The sequence below is a fragment of the Schistocerca cancellata genome, chromosome 1 (assembly GCF_023864275.1).
Source record: "Schistocerca cancellata isolate TAMUIC-IGC-003103 chromosome 1, iqSchCanc2.1, whole genome shotgun sequence".
In the NCBI taxonomy this organism is placed as follows: Eukaryota; Metazoa; Arthropoda; class Insecta; order Orthoptera; family Acrididae; genus Schistocerca; species Schistocerca cancellata.
The window spans coordinates 209,632,141-209,650,864 of NC_064626.1; the positions used below are offsets into that span (position 1 = coordinate 209,632,141).

Below are 18,724 nucleotides of genomic sequence, written 5' to 3' on the forward strand. Positions count from 1 at the left end.
CATGCTTATAGTAATGCACAATAGACCTGTGTGTTTATACACAGAAAAGACAGCCAGATAGCAGTTTGTTCACTGTGCCTCATCAGCACCTTCGCGAGTCCAGTTCTTTCAAATCCACCATGCAACATGCTGATAGGCCAAAAACAGAGCTGATACCACAAATGAAGGTGGATATATGAATAGTATTGGTTAAAAACAGTCTTGGTTGCAATTTTATTTTCTTTTATTTTTCAACGACGCGTTTCGCCTTATTTAGGCATCTTCAGGTTATATTTTCTAGATGGACGCGAGAGGCACCATGATCTGCATAGCGCGTTCCCGTTCACAAGAGCGAGTAACACTGTTTCGAAATATGTAGCACAGATCTTCGACAACAAGTGTATCAGTCATGGTTAGCCAATACTGTGGCCTCCCAGGCTTCCTCAGGTGAACCTACAGGATTATTCTGTGTGGAGGTATTTAAAAGCTTTGGTGTGCTGAAGCCCTACTGATAGTGTTGAGCTCTGGGAATTCTTTCTGGATGGTTGATAATGCAATCAGAATGCATCTGGGATTTTTAAACATGTACTGGCATCCATGAGGAGACACTCTGAAACGTTCCTTCGAAAGAATGGTGGCCATATAGAACATTTGCTGTAATGTGTTTGTTTTCCAGCGCATATCTGCAATTTGGATCCTTGGGGATTCTATTACAAGGTTTCATAAATTTAGTGGTAATATGTAGTACTTGCATGGGAAAGGTACGAGGTGAAATTGGTAATGACAGGGAGATGGATATGATTGGAACTGACAAAATCTTGGCCTTTGCCGATGATGTGGTGATTATGGGAGACTCACTTAATCAGATAGTGTCTGACACCACTAGGTTCATGAAAGAGACAAGCAAATTGGGATTAGTTGTCAACGACGAGAAAACCAAATATATGATCATCTCACGTCGACAGAATTTCCCTACCACTATCAATATAGAGGGACACAATTTTGAACGAGTAGAGAAATTTAAGTACCTGGGATCGTTCTATCTAATAAAAGCGAGGTTGAGAAAGAGATTCAACAAAGAATAATTAATGCTAATCGTGCCTTCTTCAGTCTCAATAACTTATTCAAGTCATGCTTGGTCTCACAAAACAGCAAGATCAGACTTTACATGGCACTGGTAAAATCAGTTCTGTTATATGTGTGTGAGACATGGGCGACTTCACAAACCCTTGAACGCATATGCGTATCTGAAAGGAAAGTGCTCAGAAAGATCTATGGGCCTACATTCAACAGAGAAAATGGAAGATGGGAAAGGAGGCAAAAAGAGGACTTGTACCAACGTTTTGGGAGAGCTGACATTGGTAGGACCATCAGAGGACGACGACTCCAGTGGTTGGGACACGTCTTAAGAGCCGGAGAATCTATCCCCAACCGAGTGTTCAGTTCCCAGCTGACTGGAAGAGGCCCTAGAGATCGTCCAAGGACTAGGTGGAAAGACAGGGCGATGAGGACGTTGCAGAACTTAGAACCAACAGCATCCCTGGAAGATGCAGTGAACAGAAGAAAGTGAAACAACATGCCGGAAATACCTGCAACTGTGATCAGGAAAATGCTCCTTCCTGTGTCACTGATTGTGTTATTGATCTTTGTATAGTGTGTTATTCTGGTTTGTAATATTTGTTTTGCTTTCTGTCATGGGCCTTTATGGGCTGTTATGTACAATAAATGATGATGAATATGTACTGCTTTGGAAACCATTGGATCCTGGACCTATGTTTCTTACAACAAGAGAACCACCCCCCCTCACCCCTCCCCCCCCCCACCCAGATTTAGTGGTAAGAGGACCCAGTGGACAGCCTGTCAAGAACTGAACACAGATCAAGCTAATGAAAACAGTGGACGCTCCAACGACTAAAAGTGCAATATAGAGTAAGCTAAATGAGCGCTGGTGTTGTGGTTACGTGGTCACTGTGTTGGAATGCCAAGCAGGCGAGCTGTGTTCAAACCTATTTCGCACCAGTTTTTTTTCCGTTGTCCACTGCTTTTTTTATCCCTCGCTGTTCGCTGTATTCAGATTTGTGTCTGGGTCCTGGTGTAACGTCCGTTTACAACAGCGAAGTGTAAGGAAGGGACCTATAACGACAATTGATCCTGCATAACTACTCTATTAGCAACCGAAAGGAAGTGCATTTTGAATGCGAACCGCAAACATTTGATGACAGGGCGACAAGTCAACCGAATCCTCCATCGGGAAACAATTCTGGCGTGTCACTCACGGCATTAGTCACAGTACGTGTGTCATAACAGGAATCTGTTACCGACGCACCTAATTTGTAAGCCTGGTAAGCCGGCCGCGGTGGTCTAGCGGTTCAAGGCGCTCAGTCCGGAGCCGCGCGACTGCTTACGGTCGCAGGTTCGAATCCTGCCTCGGGCATGGATGTGTGTGATGTCCTTAGGTTAGTTAGGTTTAAGTAGTTCTAAGTTCTAGGGGACTGATGACCATAGATGTTAAGTCCCATAGTGCTCAGAGCCATTTTAACCATTTTTGTAAGCCTGGTAAGTGTATGCCTCCTTACCCGATTTTGATTCGTATGAATGTGAATGTGATCACTTCCAAGGAAATGATGAAAACATCATAGTTTGTCACATAAGCTGCAACAAATGAACGCAACAGTTTCACAATCACACAGTTTCTCTGTGCTCTGTCAAAACGTACAAGGTGCTACCCAAAATTTTTGGGACTGGTACTGCCATCTGTCGAAAACCTTACCTTTGGACTAATGGTCACCATCACCCTCAAAGTAGTTCCCATCCGCACGTACACACCGGTCCCAGAGCTTCTGCCACTGGTCAAACGTTTTCTGGAAGTCCTGTTCTTTGAGGGTGTTTATCACTGCCAGCGATGCTTCTTGAATCCTCTCTAGAGTGTCGAACCGACGGCCTTTCAACTTGAGTTTCAGTTTTGGGAATAGCGCGAAGTCACAAGGTGCCAAATCTGGCGAGTACAGTGTGTGAGGTACAACCGCCATGTTGTTTTCCCGAAATTTGCACAGAATTTGATACACACGAGCTGTTATGTTCGCGGATCCATCGTAAAATCGCCACACACCAAACACAGAGTATTACGGAAATCACTGTGGACAAGCAACACAGCTTCCCAGCTGAATGCCACTCCACACACGGAGCACCTAGCGGTGCAACGATCTACTACTCCAACATTCCAGATGGCAGCACCAGTCCCGAAAATTTTGGACTCCACCTCGTATGTTTCTAACGTTACTGCAGCTGCGTTCAGTTTTGGACGTCATGAGTCTTGAGTTATTTGTTCGCACCAGTTTGGTTTGTCATTTTTGTGAGATGTCTATATGGTATTTCACATCACGTTTACTTGCGATGGTAACATGTTCTTACCACATGACTCATATTCTATACCCAATGTATTGTATTACAGCTGCCACGACTATAGAGAACGAACATTTCAATGACAGACAGACCATTCATAATTATGTGAACAAAAAATAAATGAATAAAAATAACTGACACGAGGGAGTTCTGAACACAGCTCGTCTGCTTGCCTGTCCTGAAACGGAACCACATACCCACGACGCCATGGCTCTTCTTCTTACTTTTATTTTGCTTTTTTTTTCACATTCAGTATAGCTTCTTCCTGTTTTTGGTTCAAATGGCTCTGAGCACTATGGGACTTAACATCTGAGGCCATCAGTCCCCTAGAACTTAGAACTACTTAAACCTAACTAACCTAAGGACATCACACGCATCCATGCCAGAGGCAGGATTCGAACCTGCGACCGCAGCAGTCTCGCGGTTACGGACTGAAGCGCCTAAAACCGCTTGGCCACAACGGCCGGCTGTTCCTGTTTTCATGCTTGATCTGTGTTGACTTTTTGACAAGCTATCCACTGGTCCATATTACCACCAAATCTGAGGGGAGTGCGATGGGGAGTTTCCCTTATTAGGATTATCTGCCTGTCCTGTCTGCCATTGTCCTCTACACGCATCTTTACTTTGTACAGTCAAACATTCTGTACAGATATTATTTTCGGCAGTAGCCGTTTGAGCTTTGCAATTTCAGGCTGGCAACAGTGCTTCCAATACCAGAGGGCTTACCGAGCGAGGTGGCGCAGTGGTTAGCACACTCGACTCGCATTCGGGAGGACGACGGTTCAGTCCCGCGTCCGGCCATCCTGATTTAGGTTTTCCGTGATTTCCCTAAATCGCTTCAGGTAAATGCCGAGATCGTACCTTTGAAAGGGCACGGCCGACTTCCTCCCCCATCTTTCCCTAATCCAATGAGACCGATGACCTCGCTTTTTGGTCTCTTCCCCAAACAATCCAACCCAAACAGAGGGCTCAACTCACGCTGACTGTACTGTAGCTAGAGCCTGTCGACGGTCTGACTGAGTTCGCTGGACGCGTGTCGGCAGGTGAGGAGGGCTCGGCCGCTGCCGCCACGGACATGGCGCTGTCGCTGCTGTCTCGGGTGGACGCGGCGCTGTCGCGCCACCACGTGGACTCGGCCGCCTGCGTGCAGCGCGCCGTCTGCTCGCAGATCCGCAACTCCGGGCAGCGAGTGGCGGCGGGCGACGCCTCTGCCTGGGATGAGGCCATCGCACAGATGTCCAGGTGAGTCGCAACAAGCGAGAGGGCACAGCGCAGAGAGCCAATGCGGTGTCGACAGTGAAGAAAATTGTACAACCTTACGCCATGTTTTATATTATCAAGACAAAGGAGTACAGTATACGGTTGTTGTTTTTGTGGTCTTCAGTCCTGAGACTGGTTTGATGGAGCTCTCCATGCTACTCTATCCTGTGCAAGCTGCTTCATCTCCCAGTACTCGGGTTCCGCTGGATAGGTCAGGAGTCCACTACACGCAGCAGGCGGCTACACGGGTAGCAGGGGTTGTGTGGTGTGGACTGGGCGGCTTTTTTTTTTTAAAGTTTGATGGCCTTGGGCAAGTACAGAAAGGGCAATAGCCTCAAAGGGTGCGGGGCAAAGTCAGGACATGCGGGGACCAAGCAGCAATCGGTATTGTAATTGTAAACTGTCGAAGCTGCATTGGTAAAGTACCGGAACTTCAAGCGCTGATAGAAAGCACCGAAGCTGAAATCGTTATAGGTACGGAAAGCTAGCTGAAGCCAGAGATAAATTCTGCTGAAATTTTTACAAAGGCACAGACGGTGTTTAGAAATGATAGGTTGCATGCAACCGGTGGTGGCGTGTTTGTCGCTGTTAGTAGTAGTTTATCCTGTAGTGAAGTAGAAGTGGATAGTTCCTGTGAATTATTATGGGTGGAGGTTACACTTAACAACCGAGCTAGGTTAATAATTGGCTCCTTTTACCGACCTCCCAACTCAGCAGTATTAGTGGCAGAACAACTGAGAGAAAATTTGGAATACATTTCACATAAATTTTCTCAGCATGTTATAGTCTTAGGTGGAGATTTCATTTTACCAGATATAGACTGGGACACTCAGATGTTTAGGACGGGTGGTAGGGACAGAGTATCGAGTGACATTATACTGAGTGCACTATCCGAAAATTACCTCGAGCAATTAAACAGAGAACCGACTCGTGGACATAACATCTTGGACCTACTGATAACAAACAGACCAGAACTTTACGACTCTGTAAGCGCAGAACAGAGAATCGGTGATCATAAGACCGTTGCAGCATCCCTGAATATGGAAGTAAATCGGAACATAAAAAAACGGAGGAAGGTTCATCTGTTTAGGAAGAGTAATAGAAAAAGATTTCACACTATCTAACAGATCAAAACGAAAATTTCTGTTCAGACACTGAAAATGTTGAGTGTTTACGGAAGGCAATTGTAAAATGCGTTTTAGGCAGGTACGTGCCTAGTAAAACAGTGAGGGACGGGAAAAACCCACCGTGGTTCAGCAACAAAGTTAGGAAACTACTACGAAAGCAAAGAGAGCTTCACTGCAAGTTTAAACGCAGCCAAAACCTCTGAGACAAACAGAAGCTAAACACTGTCAAAGTTAGCGTAAGGAGGGCTATGCGTGAAGCGTTCAGTGAATTCGAAAGTAAAATTCTATGTACCGACTTGACAGAAAATCCTAGGAAGTTCTGGTCTTACGTTAAATCAGTAAGTGGCTCGAAACAGCATATCCAGACACTCTGGGATAATGATGGCATTGAAACAGAGGATGACACGCGTAAAGCTGAAATATTAAACACCTTTTTCCAAAGCTGTTTCACAGAGGAAGACCACACTGCAGTTCCTTCTCTAAATCCTCGCACAAACGAAAAAATGGCTGACATCGAAATAAGTGTCCAAAGAATAGAAAAGCAACTGAAATCACTCAACACAGGAAAGTCCACTGGACCTGACGGGATACCGATTCTACACAGAGTACGCGAAAGAATTTGCCCCCATTCTAACAGCCGTGTACCGCAAGTCTCTAGAGGAACGGAAGGTTCCAAATGATTGGGAAAGAGCACAGGTAATCCCAGTCTTCAAGAAGGGTCGTCGAGCAGATGCGCAGAACTATAGACCTATATCTCTGACGTCAATCTGTTGTAGAATTTTAGAACATGTTTTTTGCTCACGTATCATGTCGTTTCTGGAAACCCAGAATCTACTCTGTAGGAATCAACATGGATTCCGGAGACAGCGATCGTGTGCGACCCAACTCGCTTTATTTGTTCATGAGACCCAGAAAATATTAGATACAGGCTCCCAGGTAGATGCCATTTTCCTTGACTTCCGGAAGGCGTTAGATACAGTTCCACACTGCCGCATGATAAACAAAGTAAGAGCCTACAGAATATCAGACCAGCTGTGTGGCTGGATTGAAGAGTTTTTAGCAAGCAGAACACAGCATGTTGTTCTCAATGGAGAGACGTCTGCAGACGTTAAAGTGAAACGTCCCCTTAGAAAAATTATACATGACTGTGCTTAAACTGACACACAATATTTTTTTTTAGCGCAACGCAATCTGACTTTCAAAAATCCCTGGAAAAGAATGGCCCTGACTAACATTAATCAATACCTTTCACAAATCACTTACCTCACCAAAAATCTCCGTTACTCGAACTACTGCAATACAGCGAGCGCCACTACTGCCAGCTAAATAAAAGATTCAAACTACGGAAGGCACTAACTACTGATAGACATAGTTAGCAAATGAAAGATTTTAATAGAGAACAAACATTGCATTTACCTTAATAGTGTTGAAAAAGCATAATATACATAGCAGTTCATAATATCCATTCTGTACTTAAAATTCCGCCATCTCATTTCCCACATCCACCACTGCTGGCGGCTCATCTCCAACTGCGCAACGCTACGCGCTGTTCACATCCAGCTGCCGCTGCCCAACACTACAATGGCAGACAACAATGCAAACTAGCCACAGACTGCACACAGCACAGCCAGTGATTTTCATACAGAGCGCTACGTAACGTTGCCAATAAGAAAACATAAACAGCCTACTTACATCGTTGCCAATAAGAAAACATAAACAGCCTACTTACGTAGCCCCCATGCTCCCCACAAAAAATTTTACAAATTGTTTTGGGCAGTGGCCAATAATGATTTGAAAAAATTTTTCATAATTACAATAACAAAGATATCAAATGCACACACTTATTTATACAATGTTGGTGAAAAGCTAAAATTTTCTCACAGTCCATAAAGATAGTCCTGATCATTCATCATAATAGTAATTCTGTACTTAAATTTTTAAGTACAGACTGCACACAGCACAGCCAGTGATTTTCATACAGAGCGCTACGTAACGTTGCCAATAAGAAAACATAAACAGCCTACTTACATCGTTGCCAATAAGAAAACATAAACAGCCTACTTACAAAAGTAACTCTGGCGTGTCACAGGGTAGTGTTATGGGACCATTGCTTTTTACAATATATATTAATGACCTAGTAGATAGTGTCGCAAGTTCCGTGCGGTTTTTCGCGTATGATGCTCTAGTATACAGAGAAGTTGCAGCATTAGAAAACTGCAGCGAAATGTAGGAAGATCTGCAGCGGATAGGCACTTCGTGCAGGGAGTAGCAACTGACCCTTAACATAGACAAATGTAATGTATTGCGAATTCTTAGAAAGAAGGATCCTTTATTGTATGATTATATGATAGCGGAACAAACACTGGTAGCAGTTACTTCTGTAAAATATCTGGGAGTATGCGTATGGAAAGATTTGAAGTGGAATGATCACATGAAATTAATTGTTAGTAAGGCCGGTGCCAGAGTCTTTAGAAAATGTGGTCCATCAACAAAGGAGGTGCCTTACAAAACACTCGTTCGACCTATACTTGAGTATTGCTCATCAGTGTGGGATCCGTACCAGTTCGGGTTGACAGAGGAGATAGAGAAGATCCAAAGAAGAGCGGCGCGTTTCGTCACAGGGTAATTTGGTAAGCGTGATAGCGTTACGGAGATGTTTAGCAAACTCAAGTGGCAGACTCTGCAAGAGAGGTGTAGCTTGCTGTCCACGTTTCGAGAGGGCGCGTTTCTGGATGACGTACCGAATATATTGCTTCCCCCTACTCATACCTCCCGAGGAGATGACGAATGTAAAATAAGAGAGATTCGTGCGCGCACGGAGGCTTTCCGGCAGTCGTTCTTCCCGCGAACCATACGCGACTGTAACAGGAAAGGGAGGTAATGACAGTGACACGTAAGTGCCCTCAGCCACACTCCGTTGGGTGGCTTGCGGAGTGTAGATGTAGATGTAGTGGTAGATAATGTGTCAAGTAACTACAAAGTAACATTCAACTGTTAGATCTCAATTATTACAGTGAGAGACGATTATTATCCCTGATTATAGTGGACTAACACTTGATATGCAGGGTGATTCCCTGATCATGTTACAAACTTTCAGGGACGTTGGACATGGCTAAATGTATCAATTTGAGGTAAGGGACACTGGTCCAGAAGTGAAAGAGTCGACAGTTACAGGCCGCAGCTTGTGGACTAGTGGATAGTGTTGCTGTCGCTGGATCACTGGGTCCCAGATTCGATTCCCGGCCGCGTTGGGGATTTTCTCTGTCTGGGGACTTGGTGTTTGTGTTGTCCTCATCATTTCATCCTCATCATTCGTGACTGTGGTTAGACTGGATGTGTAAAAAATTGGAGTGTGAAAAAAATTGGGGCTTTGTATGGGCGCTGATGACCGCGCAGTTGAGCGTCTCACAAACCAAACATCATCATCGAAAGTTGCAGGCGAAAATCGTTCTGATTCCTTTGACAGAGGGATACGTGTACCGGTACTGTTGTTGCTAAGATTGTAGAGTTGGCATTCCGGATGAGGACACGTGTACAGATAGGGATGATAATTCATCTAATCCAATGTAGACATCCGTCTACTGACATGAGCTGTCTTGGCGTACAGTGTCCGTATTGCAGTCTCTGTTTACAAGCTGAAGTACGGACATCGATCAGCCCTTACCAAATGGAGTTGTACCCGGTGAGGGAACATGCGCGCTTGACATTCGTCTATGGGCAAGCAAATGGAAGCAGCAGAGAAACGAAAGGGTTGCACAGGACCAAATATTCGCGAAGAAGACATCCAGCTCAGACCATGTTTACAAGAATGTTTCAACTATTAAGTGAAACAGGGATATTGGTATCACAGTTCAAAGATCGAGGAGGTCGACGAACAACAAGAATTGCCGACTTAGAAAATGCAGTGCTTATCTGAGTGGATGAGGCGCCTGCATTCAAGACTCGATCAGTTGCAGGTGAAATTAATGTTTCACATAGTACTGTGTGACGAGCATTACGGGAGAGATAGGGATAATAATTCAAGTCATCCAATGCAGATGGTATACTGTGTACTGACATGAGCGGTCCTGGCGTACACTGTCTGTACTTGAGTAGAGTGCAGTCTGTGTTTACAAGTTGGCGTCGATCAGTCCTAACCGGATGGAATTGTGCCTGGTGATGGAACGTGCGGACATAATTTTCGTGTATGGGCAAGCAGATGGGAGGAGCACAGAAAGTGCACGCTGTGACTCTTGCTGACTTGTGTCGAGTGTCAAGTTCAGCCAATGGTTCTTACAGTGTCTTACAGTCGATCCTCATTTTCCTGCGTGTTTACTATTCAGGAATAGAGCCTGTTTCACCGGCGACAGACAGCTAAATAGTCGCAATAGTCATGTTTGAGAATCCCCCTGCTACAGTTGTGATGAGCCATCATCAGTCAGCGTGTGGGAATGCGTAGTCAGTGATTACCAACTACGCCTGTTTCTTCTTCCTCTCCGCTTAAATGCAGCAGTGTACATAGTGTTTATCACAGACATGCTACCCGGATTCCCGGAAAATATCCCACTCGTTATTCCTCAACGAATATGGCCCCAACTCACTATGGACAGAGCGTTCGTGAACACCTGGATCAGACATTCCCTGAAAAGTGAATAGGCAGAAGGTCCTGTTTCGTGGCCAGCACATTCACCTTATCTCACCCCACTTGATTTCTTCTTGCGGGGCCGTGTAACAAGTCTTCTGTGTGAGACTCCTGTCAAGATCAAGAAGATCTCCTGGAAAGAATTCTCGCTGCCTGCGACACTGTTCAAACAACACCAGGGATATTAGAGAGGGTAGTAAAGAAATTTGTACGCCGATGCCACGCCTGCATTGACGACGGAGGGCGCCATTTCGAATAGCTGTTGTTAATGTTGCCGCTTGTCAAACTTGTGAAGGTGAATGGAACTGATTATTACTGTACCGCAGACTGCGGATTTTCGGCCTCTCTGACATCAAGTTACCTGCGTCGTTACTAGTCCATCAACAAGGGAAATTATCCGGGGGTATGGGGCAATATTCAGCGAGAATTCTGTCCGTCATGATCAGGGTTCGGAAGTTGGGGTCCTTAGTTCGAGCGCTGCGCGAGGTTAAGACGGAACTTGAGTAAAATTTCTCTTATATCATTCGATTCGGTCGTTCCCAGACTAGGGTCTCTTACCTCAAACTGATATTTCCCCATCTTCCTTGAAAATCTGTAACAGCACCACGCAATCACCCTGTAGATCGTCTCTCAGAAACGGCTGTAACACATACACTCTACTCCCACACGATCGATTGCGTGACACTTAGAATGAGGAGATACAGCCTGGAAAATTTGGTTTTGGGTAATATTCCTTGCGGCTTGATACACCCGTTACTAAACACAAGAAAATCCAGCAAAGAAAAATTTCAAAACCAGGAGATACTCTATCTGATTAAAAGTATCCGGGCACCACTATACACTGTGCGATTTGTGCTTTTACCAGTGGGGGGGGGGGGGGGATGTCTTAGGGGGTTAGTATAATTATATATGTTACTAGCTTGGACCGTGGCATTACCCATGGTTAAACAGTTATTTATAAACATATGTTAATGCCGAAACTCACTGTTTACGCGTATGCACTATCAGAAAAGCCATCCCTTGTTATATCTTTAAAAGAACATTACAGATAAGGCTTATTTACAAAATCATCTACATACAGGTATACGAGGGGAATTCAAAAAGTAAAGGCACATTTGTGAAAAGCTGTACTTATTCTGATGATAGAAAACTGGAACATGCGTTATTTTTCTACGTAACATCCCTCGACTTCAATGCAGTTTTCCCGACATTTTACGAGTTTTTTTTTATTTCATCAGAAAATACGTTCTTCGGTTGCATCTGTAATCAATTTTGCACCGCAGCAATGACGTCTTCATCACTTTCAAATGTTCTTCCCTGTAGTGCTTCCGTTAAGGGTCCAAACATGTGCAAATCCCTTGGAGTCAGGTCTGGACTGTATGGTGCATGTTTCAGCACCTCGAATCTCAACTCCTTTATTGCGTCGGCTGTCCGTTTGGCAGAATGTGGGCGAGCGTTATTTTGCTGCAGAATGACACCTCTTCACAGTTTTCCACGACGTTAGGATCTGATTGCAGGTTTTAGTTTCCTACGCAACACATCACATCCACCATACAATACAGACCTGGCTCTAAAGCCTCGTTTACGCTGGGGTGACGTCTTGCAACATTGTGGCATGTTACGGAAATGTGGCGTGCGTCCTCTTGTAGCATGCTACAACAGGCAACATCTTGCGGTGTATGTTGCATGCGGCAGGTTAATTTGTACCAAAGCAACAGAATTTGTGCCACATGTGTGTCGGTCTTGCAGTATAATGGATGATAAAGTAATCGCAACGGCGGCCTACTTGGTACTTGCACATGCAGCTAACAACAGAAATGAAAACCAAAAGAAAAGAAAACGATGGTGGAAGAGAAGAGTATTTAAAGAAGGTCCACGAAATAGTATCCTAGGAACTAGAATCAGAGGATGGTGCGTTATTTAGTAATGTGTGCTTTCGTAACAGGCGCGTTAGTCCGCGCCATACCGTTGCCAAAAGGTGGCCTAACGGTAAATGTTCGCACAGGTACCGGGCCGGTCACCACCCTGTGTCAGGGCCCGGGGTGGGACTTTCAGCCGCCAGCTCACTCAACTCTGCGGTACGACTGCTGCGGTATGACTGCCACACTACCTCCCTCGCAAGCTCGCAAGTAAACGGATGACGCACCTTAGACGAAAGCGACAATGACAACATGAAAATGATGATTTAGTTCTAAATGTTTTGGAACGCTTAACTATTACATAACACTTTTTCAAAATTTATAAACAAACATATTAATAGTATTAATAGTAAGACTGTATTAAAAACTTTCAGTGTTCGGCTCCACAAATTTAAATTATATGTAAAGTTTTACTCCAGTGAGTGGGAAATAAACATCCCAGGTTGGGATGCATAAACAAAAACCAGAGGAGGGGATGGTCTGATGCAGAGGGGGCAAATCCCCTCCATCCCCCCCTGCAAATCGCACACTGCCACTATATAATGCGGAACTGCTCGCTGGAGAGACGTGTATCTACCAGCATAAAGGAAGGCAGGGAGTGCCGTCAGTAGAGAAGCAATAACAGCAGAATGAGTCGCTCAGCAGAGCTCCATCACGTCGAACGTGAGGTAGTCGCTGGATGTCACCTGAGTAATAAATCCACATGGGACATTTCAACCCTTCGGAAGCTGCCCAATCGCCTGTTGGTGATATGACTGTCAAGAGTAAACGCGAAGGAACGTGTGCAGCTAAACCGAGACCACGCAGACCTCGTGTACTGACGGACAGGGACCATCGAGTACTGCGGGTAGGTGGGGTGTGTGGTCACCTTGTTGCGCTTGAGAGAACACTAAATGTGGAAAGATACTACATATTTTAAAGCATCGTGTACTGCGTACAATAGAGAAAACACACACACACACACACACACACACACACACACACACACACACACAGAGAGAGAGAGAGAGAGAGAGAGAGAGAGAGAGAGAGAGAGAGAGAGACAAATAGTTCGGAAGCGATAACTGTTTGTATCAGCTTCACAATGCACGCTATCAAAATGCGCCACGTGTAAGGCAGGGCTTTGTGGAGAACAACATTCCACAAAAGGAGTGATCTGTCCAGAGTCCCGCTATGGAACATCTTTGATGATGAGTTAGAATGCCTACTTCGCTCCAGATCCCAGCATCCAACATCTGTGATCTTCTCTGGTTTCGGCTCTTGATGAAGGATGGGCTGCAATTCTTCACAATAAGGATTAGCCAAGTAGTCTATTTTTAATAAAAGATAGGCAGACACAAGTTGCGGTTTATTTAAATCATTTTACCTCTCTCAGTATAAAATAACACGTTCTACATTGTGGATAACATATTCAACATAATATAATGCTAAATATACTATGAGATCAAAAGTATCCGGACACCTGGCTGAAAATCACTTACAAGTTCGTGGCGCCCCCCATCGGTAATGCTAGAATTCAATATGGTGTTGGCCCGCCCTTAGCCTTGATGACAGCTTCCATTCTCGCACGCATATGTTCAATCAGCTGCTGGAAGTTTTCTTGGGGAATGGCAGCCCATTCTTCACCGAGTGCTATACTGAGGAGAGGTATCGATGCAGATCGGTGAGGCCTGGCACGAAGTCGGCGTTCCGAAACATACAAAAGTATTCTGTAGGATTCAGGCCGGGACTCTGTGCAAGCCAGTCCATTACAGGGATGTTATTGTCGAGTAACCACTCCGCCACAGGCCGTGCATTATGAACAAGTGCTCGATCGTGTAGAAAGATGCAGTCACCCCCGAATTGCTATTCAAAAGTGGGAAGCAAGAAGGTGCTTAAAACATCAATGTAGGCCTGTGCTGTGATAGTGCTACGCAAAATAACAAGGGGTGCAAGCCCCCTCTACGAAATACACGACCACCCCAAAACACCACCGCCTCCGCATTTTACTGTTGGCACTACACATGGTGCAGATGACGTTCACTGGGCATTCGCCATATCCATACCCTGCCATCGGATCGCCACATTGTATACCGTGATTCGTCACTCCACACAACTTTTTTCCTCTGTTCAATCGTTCAATGTTTACTCTCCTTACACCAAGTGAGGCGTCGTTTGGCATTTACCGGCGTGATGTGTGACTTATGAGCAGCCGGTCGACCATGAAATCCAGGTTTTCTCACCTCCCGCCTAACTGTCATAGAACTTGCAGTCGATCATGTGTGATGGTCTGGATAGATGTCTGCCTATTACACATTACGATCCTCTTCAACTGTCGGCGGTCTCTGTCAGTCAACAGACGAGGTCGTCCTGTACGCTTTCTCGCTGTACGTGTCCCTTCACGTCTCCACTCCACTATCACATCGGAAAAAATGGACCTAGGGATGTTTAGGAGTGTGGAAATCTCGCGTACAGACGTATGGCACAAGTGATACTCAGTCACCGGACCACGTTCAAAGTCCGCGAGTGCAGCTGAGCGCTCCATTCTGTTCTCTCACGATGTCTATGACTACTGAGGTCGCCAATATGGAGTACCTGGCAGCAGGTGGCAGCACAATATAACTAATATGAAATATTTGGGGGTGTCCGGATACTTTTGTTCACATAGTGTACTAGCCTACGCCAACATAGCAAATGCTGATTCCAAAAAATCCCTGAGGTTTTGACGAATACTGACTCAGAGAAGAAATTACATCACAAAACAGTTTAGGCAACAGTTAGAAATTAATTCCTTTTCCATATACAAAGATTTTTTGTGTAGAAAAGTCTACAAATATACTTGTCATGTAGTGAAATCTTTAGCAAACACAGAAATCCACAGCAATTGTCATATATTCGATAGCTAGAAAGAGATGCTGGACACATAATTGATGTACTGAATACAGAAGCATTTTTATTACATAATCTGTGCGGATACATTGTTAATAATAGTGAGCCTAAATATCAACACATTAAATTTAACACAGTATGTTTCATAGCTCACTATTGCACACACTCTCGTTCGCAATTAACTGCATCTGGTTTACTCATTATTCTACTTCAAAATGCCGGCCGGAGTGGTCGAGCGGTTCTAGGCGCTACAGTCTGGAACCGCGCGGCCGCTACGGTTGCAGGTTCGAATCCTGCCTCGGGCATGGATGTGTGTGATGTCCTTAGGTTAGTTAGGTTTTTAGTAGTTCTAAGTTCTAGGGGACTGATGACCTTCGAATTTAAGTCCCATAGTGCTCAGAGCCATTTGAACCTTTTTTTTCTACTTCAAAATGAGAGGAAAATTGTTAGGGACAAAGTAAAACCATCTAATATGTACGTATTGTTGTTGAGAATTGGGGACTCGGTTAGAGAGGTATCCATCAGCTAGAAAAATGTGGCCAAACCGCTGTAACTTTTCTCCCCTAATATTTGGCCACTGTGTGGCTTTCCAGACTACTGGTGCTGGTCTTCTTTCGTACTTCATTCCCATTTACCTTCCATGGTATTATAGATGGATCCACAGCTCTTTCGATGTATCTTTCTCTCGAAAGCACATATTGCTTCTTCAGTTGTTGCTGATGTTGCTTACGTTTCACAACCATTTAAAATTTCCAGCGGTACCAGTATCATGTACAGCTGAAAAAGCTGAAGAAAAAAAGCGTTTCACAAAACGCCTAGGATCCAGCGCACGTCCGTCTATCAGTTATTCATATGATTTTGAAACACATTCCTGTTGGTTTTTGAAGATTTTTGAACATATTCTAACTTGATTTATGAACGAATCATAAGTTGATTTTTGAATTCGTGCATAGTGTACGCGATGTCTCTGCCAGGGGAGTCCTGTCGCATCTAGAAATGAAAATCTTTTCCGCAGACAAAAGGGGATGGGGCTATACGAGCTGAGTCGAATAAACCCGAACGGGTGAATGCCCATCACTGATTGATTCGGAATGTGAATGATAAGCCTTGTTTTAATTAACAGCAAAATCCACAGATTGAGACTGCCAGAACAGAAATAAACGAGTAAGAGGAATAACAGGTAAGAAAGATCGGGTATCATCTTCTCGGTGTAGCCAGCAAAATGAAATTTTGACAGAAAATTTTTGCCAGATCACTACACTACTAAGGGTAGTTGTACAGTCCCCGGTTAGCAGCCGTTGTTCTCGGAATAGCGCAGAAAACGCATTGTACGAACATGTAAAACGTCTAACTGGAGAATAAACGCGGGATAACTAAACTGGTGACTATGGCGGGGCTACTGAAGTTAACTGTAGAATAAGTTTTGACAATGGCAGGAATAGCTAGAGGATCAGTGATGATTATATTACTTGTTAGATTGAAGAAGGAGAAGAAACTGGTGCATCACACAAATTATATGGAAGAATATGACGATTGCAATTTATGTAAAAATTTCGTACTGCTACTACTTTTCGATCTCATGTTTGGGAAACTGAAGCATATGAATGAAATGTGAAACTATTTCCTAAGATAAAAACTTTTTGCTTGTTGTGGGCCTAATAGCCATTTGATATTAATACTTCGTGAATTATATTGTCATGTTACTTTTGTAAATGAGGTAGATAACAATGACCATTTGTGCCAAAACAGCCTCGCTCACAGTTGCTGCAACAATGGGAAGACCTATTTCGTTTTATCTGGCAGACAGTGACAAAACAGACATAATAAAATCGAGAAACCACACAAGTCTTGGGTGCTATTTGTATTAACAGCTTTTTCAGTATTAGACATCGACATTTTGATTTTTCATGTAGCAAAACGCTTGACGAACTTTTATGAGATAATAGATTTTGCAGAAAGGGAAGCACGCCGTGTGAAGTTGTAGCAAGATGAGAGAGAAAAATTGCTGGGACCTAAGAAGTAAAGAGATGTGTACTATCTTGCTTGTCTCTTGTCTTTACTAGTTTTGTTTCCTATGTTTAATTTTATGTCACACGAAAGAGAAAGTTGTCAGCGAATAGGCAATAAAGAGTGCAAACTCTCTGAAGAATTCTTATTTTCCCGGTTACAAATAATCCCACCCAGTATTAATTGTGAGGTTTTTTTTATGGAGGGTAGGATGTCAACCCAGCTGACTGGGAGCAGGAGAGGCACCACAGGACATTTTAATTTCGAATTTCCTGAATATAGGTTTGATGTCTTTCATTACAAAATATACAGGATTGAATTCCACAGAGTTGCTTGCGATAAAAGAATGCTCTGCGAAGAGGCGTGACACTACACTTTGACACACTTAAGACCAAGGAACTTGCCTTACATTTTCTCGAACATACATGTTTTATGTATAAAAACTCTTCAGAAAGATGTGCACTACAAAATCAATATATTTCTGAAGAATCGATTTTTTTTTAAATTTTTACTCCATATCTCAAGCGCTTGACGGGAAGGGAGCCCAGCTATCGAGTTTTTGCCCCAGTTCGGAAATATCGTAGATCCGGGGCTGCAACTGAATGTTATTCATCTGTGATATTAGATGTGACTTGAATAAATCGTTTAAACTAAAGAACATGCGATTAGCATTTATTTTTCGTCACTTCATTTTATTATCCAGTATGGACTGTAGGTATCTGAATTCTTGGTCTCGTTCAAAGCTACGCGCGACAGCAACAATGGAGGGAAGGAGAGTTTGCTTGTTACCTGAAAAATACTCTTACGCATATATTTTTTAAATTCACTAGCAACCATTTCAAATGCAACCGCAGATAATTAATGAACGTTCTTTTGTTTACAGTAACTCGCTGACGAGCTTTCTGCTGGACGGAACGAGCATCAAGCAGGCGGTGGAGCTGGGTAGAGAAGGCGGTAACTGCGAGGCAAAGTTCGCGCGTTGCTCGCTCAGCAAGGAAGCGCTGATGGCAGCGGTGCGAGGATTACTGCCGGAACCAGAGCCCCAGCAGGCCACGCAGCCGTCACCTGTGCGCAGGCGCAAGTAGAGGACGAATCTCGGAGACAGCTCACACGCAGACAAGATGGACGAAGTTTGATGTTATCACTTGATTTTTGTAAGGATGTCTTTGTAATAAATGCCAAAAATTTTAGATAATGCTCTTTTTCTCTTAACCATTTCGTATCGTTCGCTTAATGGACGTCTGATGTCAACAACGACGTGTTCAAGAGAGTATTCATTACCCGAGTTTGGAGCAGAAGAGAGGAGGATTGAGAGATTTCACGACGAATGTCTCTGGATACACATTCTACTATGTCAGTATATATGTTACACGTAGGATGAGCAAACGATACTCGCCTTCGAACAGGCTCTAGATTTCCCGATACACCGCTGCGTTCGAAACGGTATCGAGCTTGTTCGAACAATCACGTGAAATTTTATTTTCGCGGCGCATGTGCAAGGGGTATGTAAGAAACTACGAACCAGCCACAACAGCAAGTCA

The 18,724-nt window shown here is 44.1% G+C and overlaps 1 protein-coding gene across 1 annotated transcript in view; it reads left to right on the forward strand.

Annotated features, from left to right (window-relative positions):
* Nucleotides 1-18,319, forward strand: part of LOC126156603 (uncharacterized) — a 67,296-nt gene extending 48,977 nt beyond the window's left edge. The window contains exons 5-6 of the mRNA XM_049916324.1: nucleotides 4,425-4,623; nucleotides 18,067-18,319. Of these exons, the coding sequence (XP_049772281.1) occupies nucleotides 4,425-4,623; nucleotides 18,067-18,268 (401 nt within the window). The 3' untranslated portion in view covers nucleotides 18,269-18,319. The remainder of the gene's footprint in view (nucleotides 1-4,424; nucleotides 4,624-18,066) is intronic.
* Nucleotides 18,320-18,724: the final 405 nt, after the last annotated feature.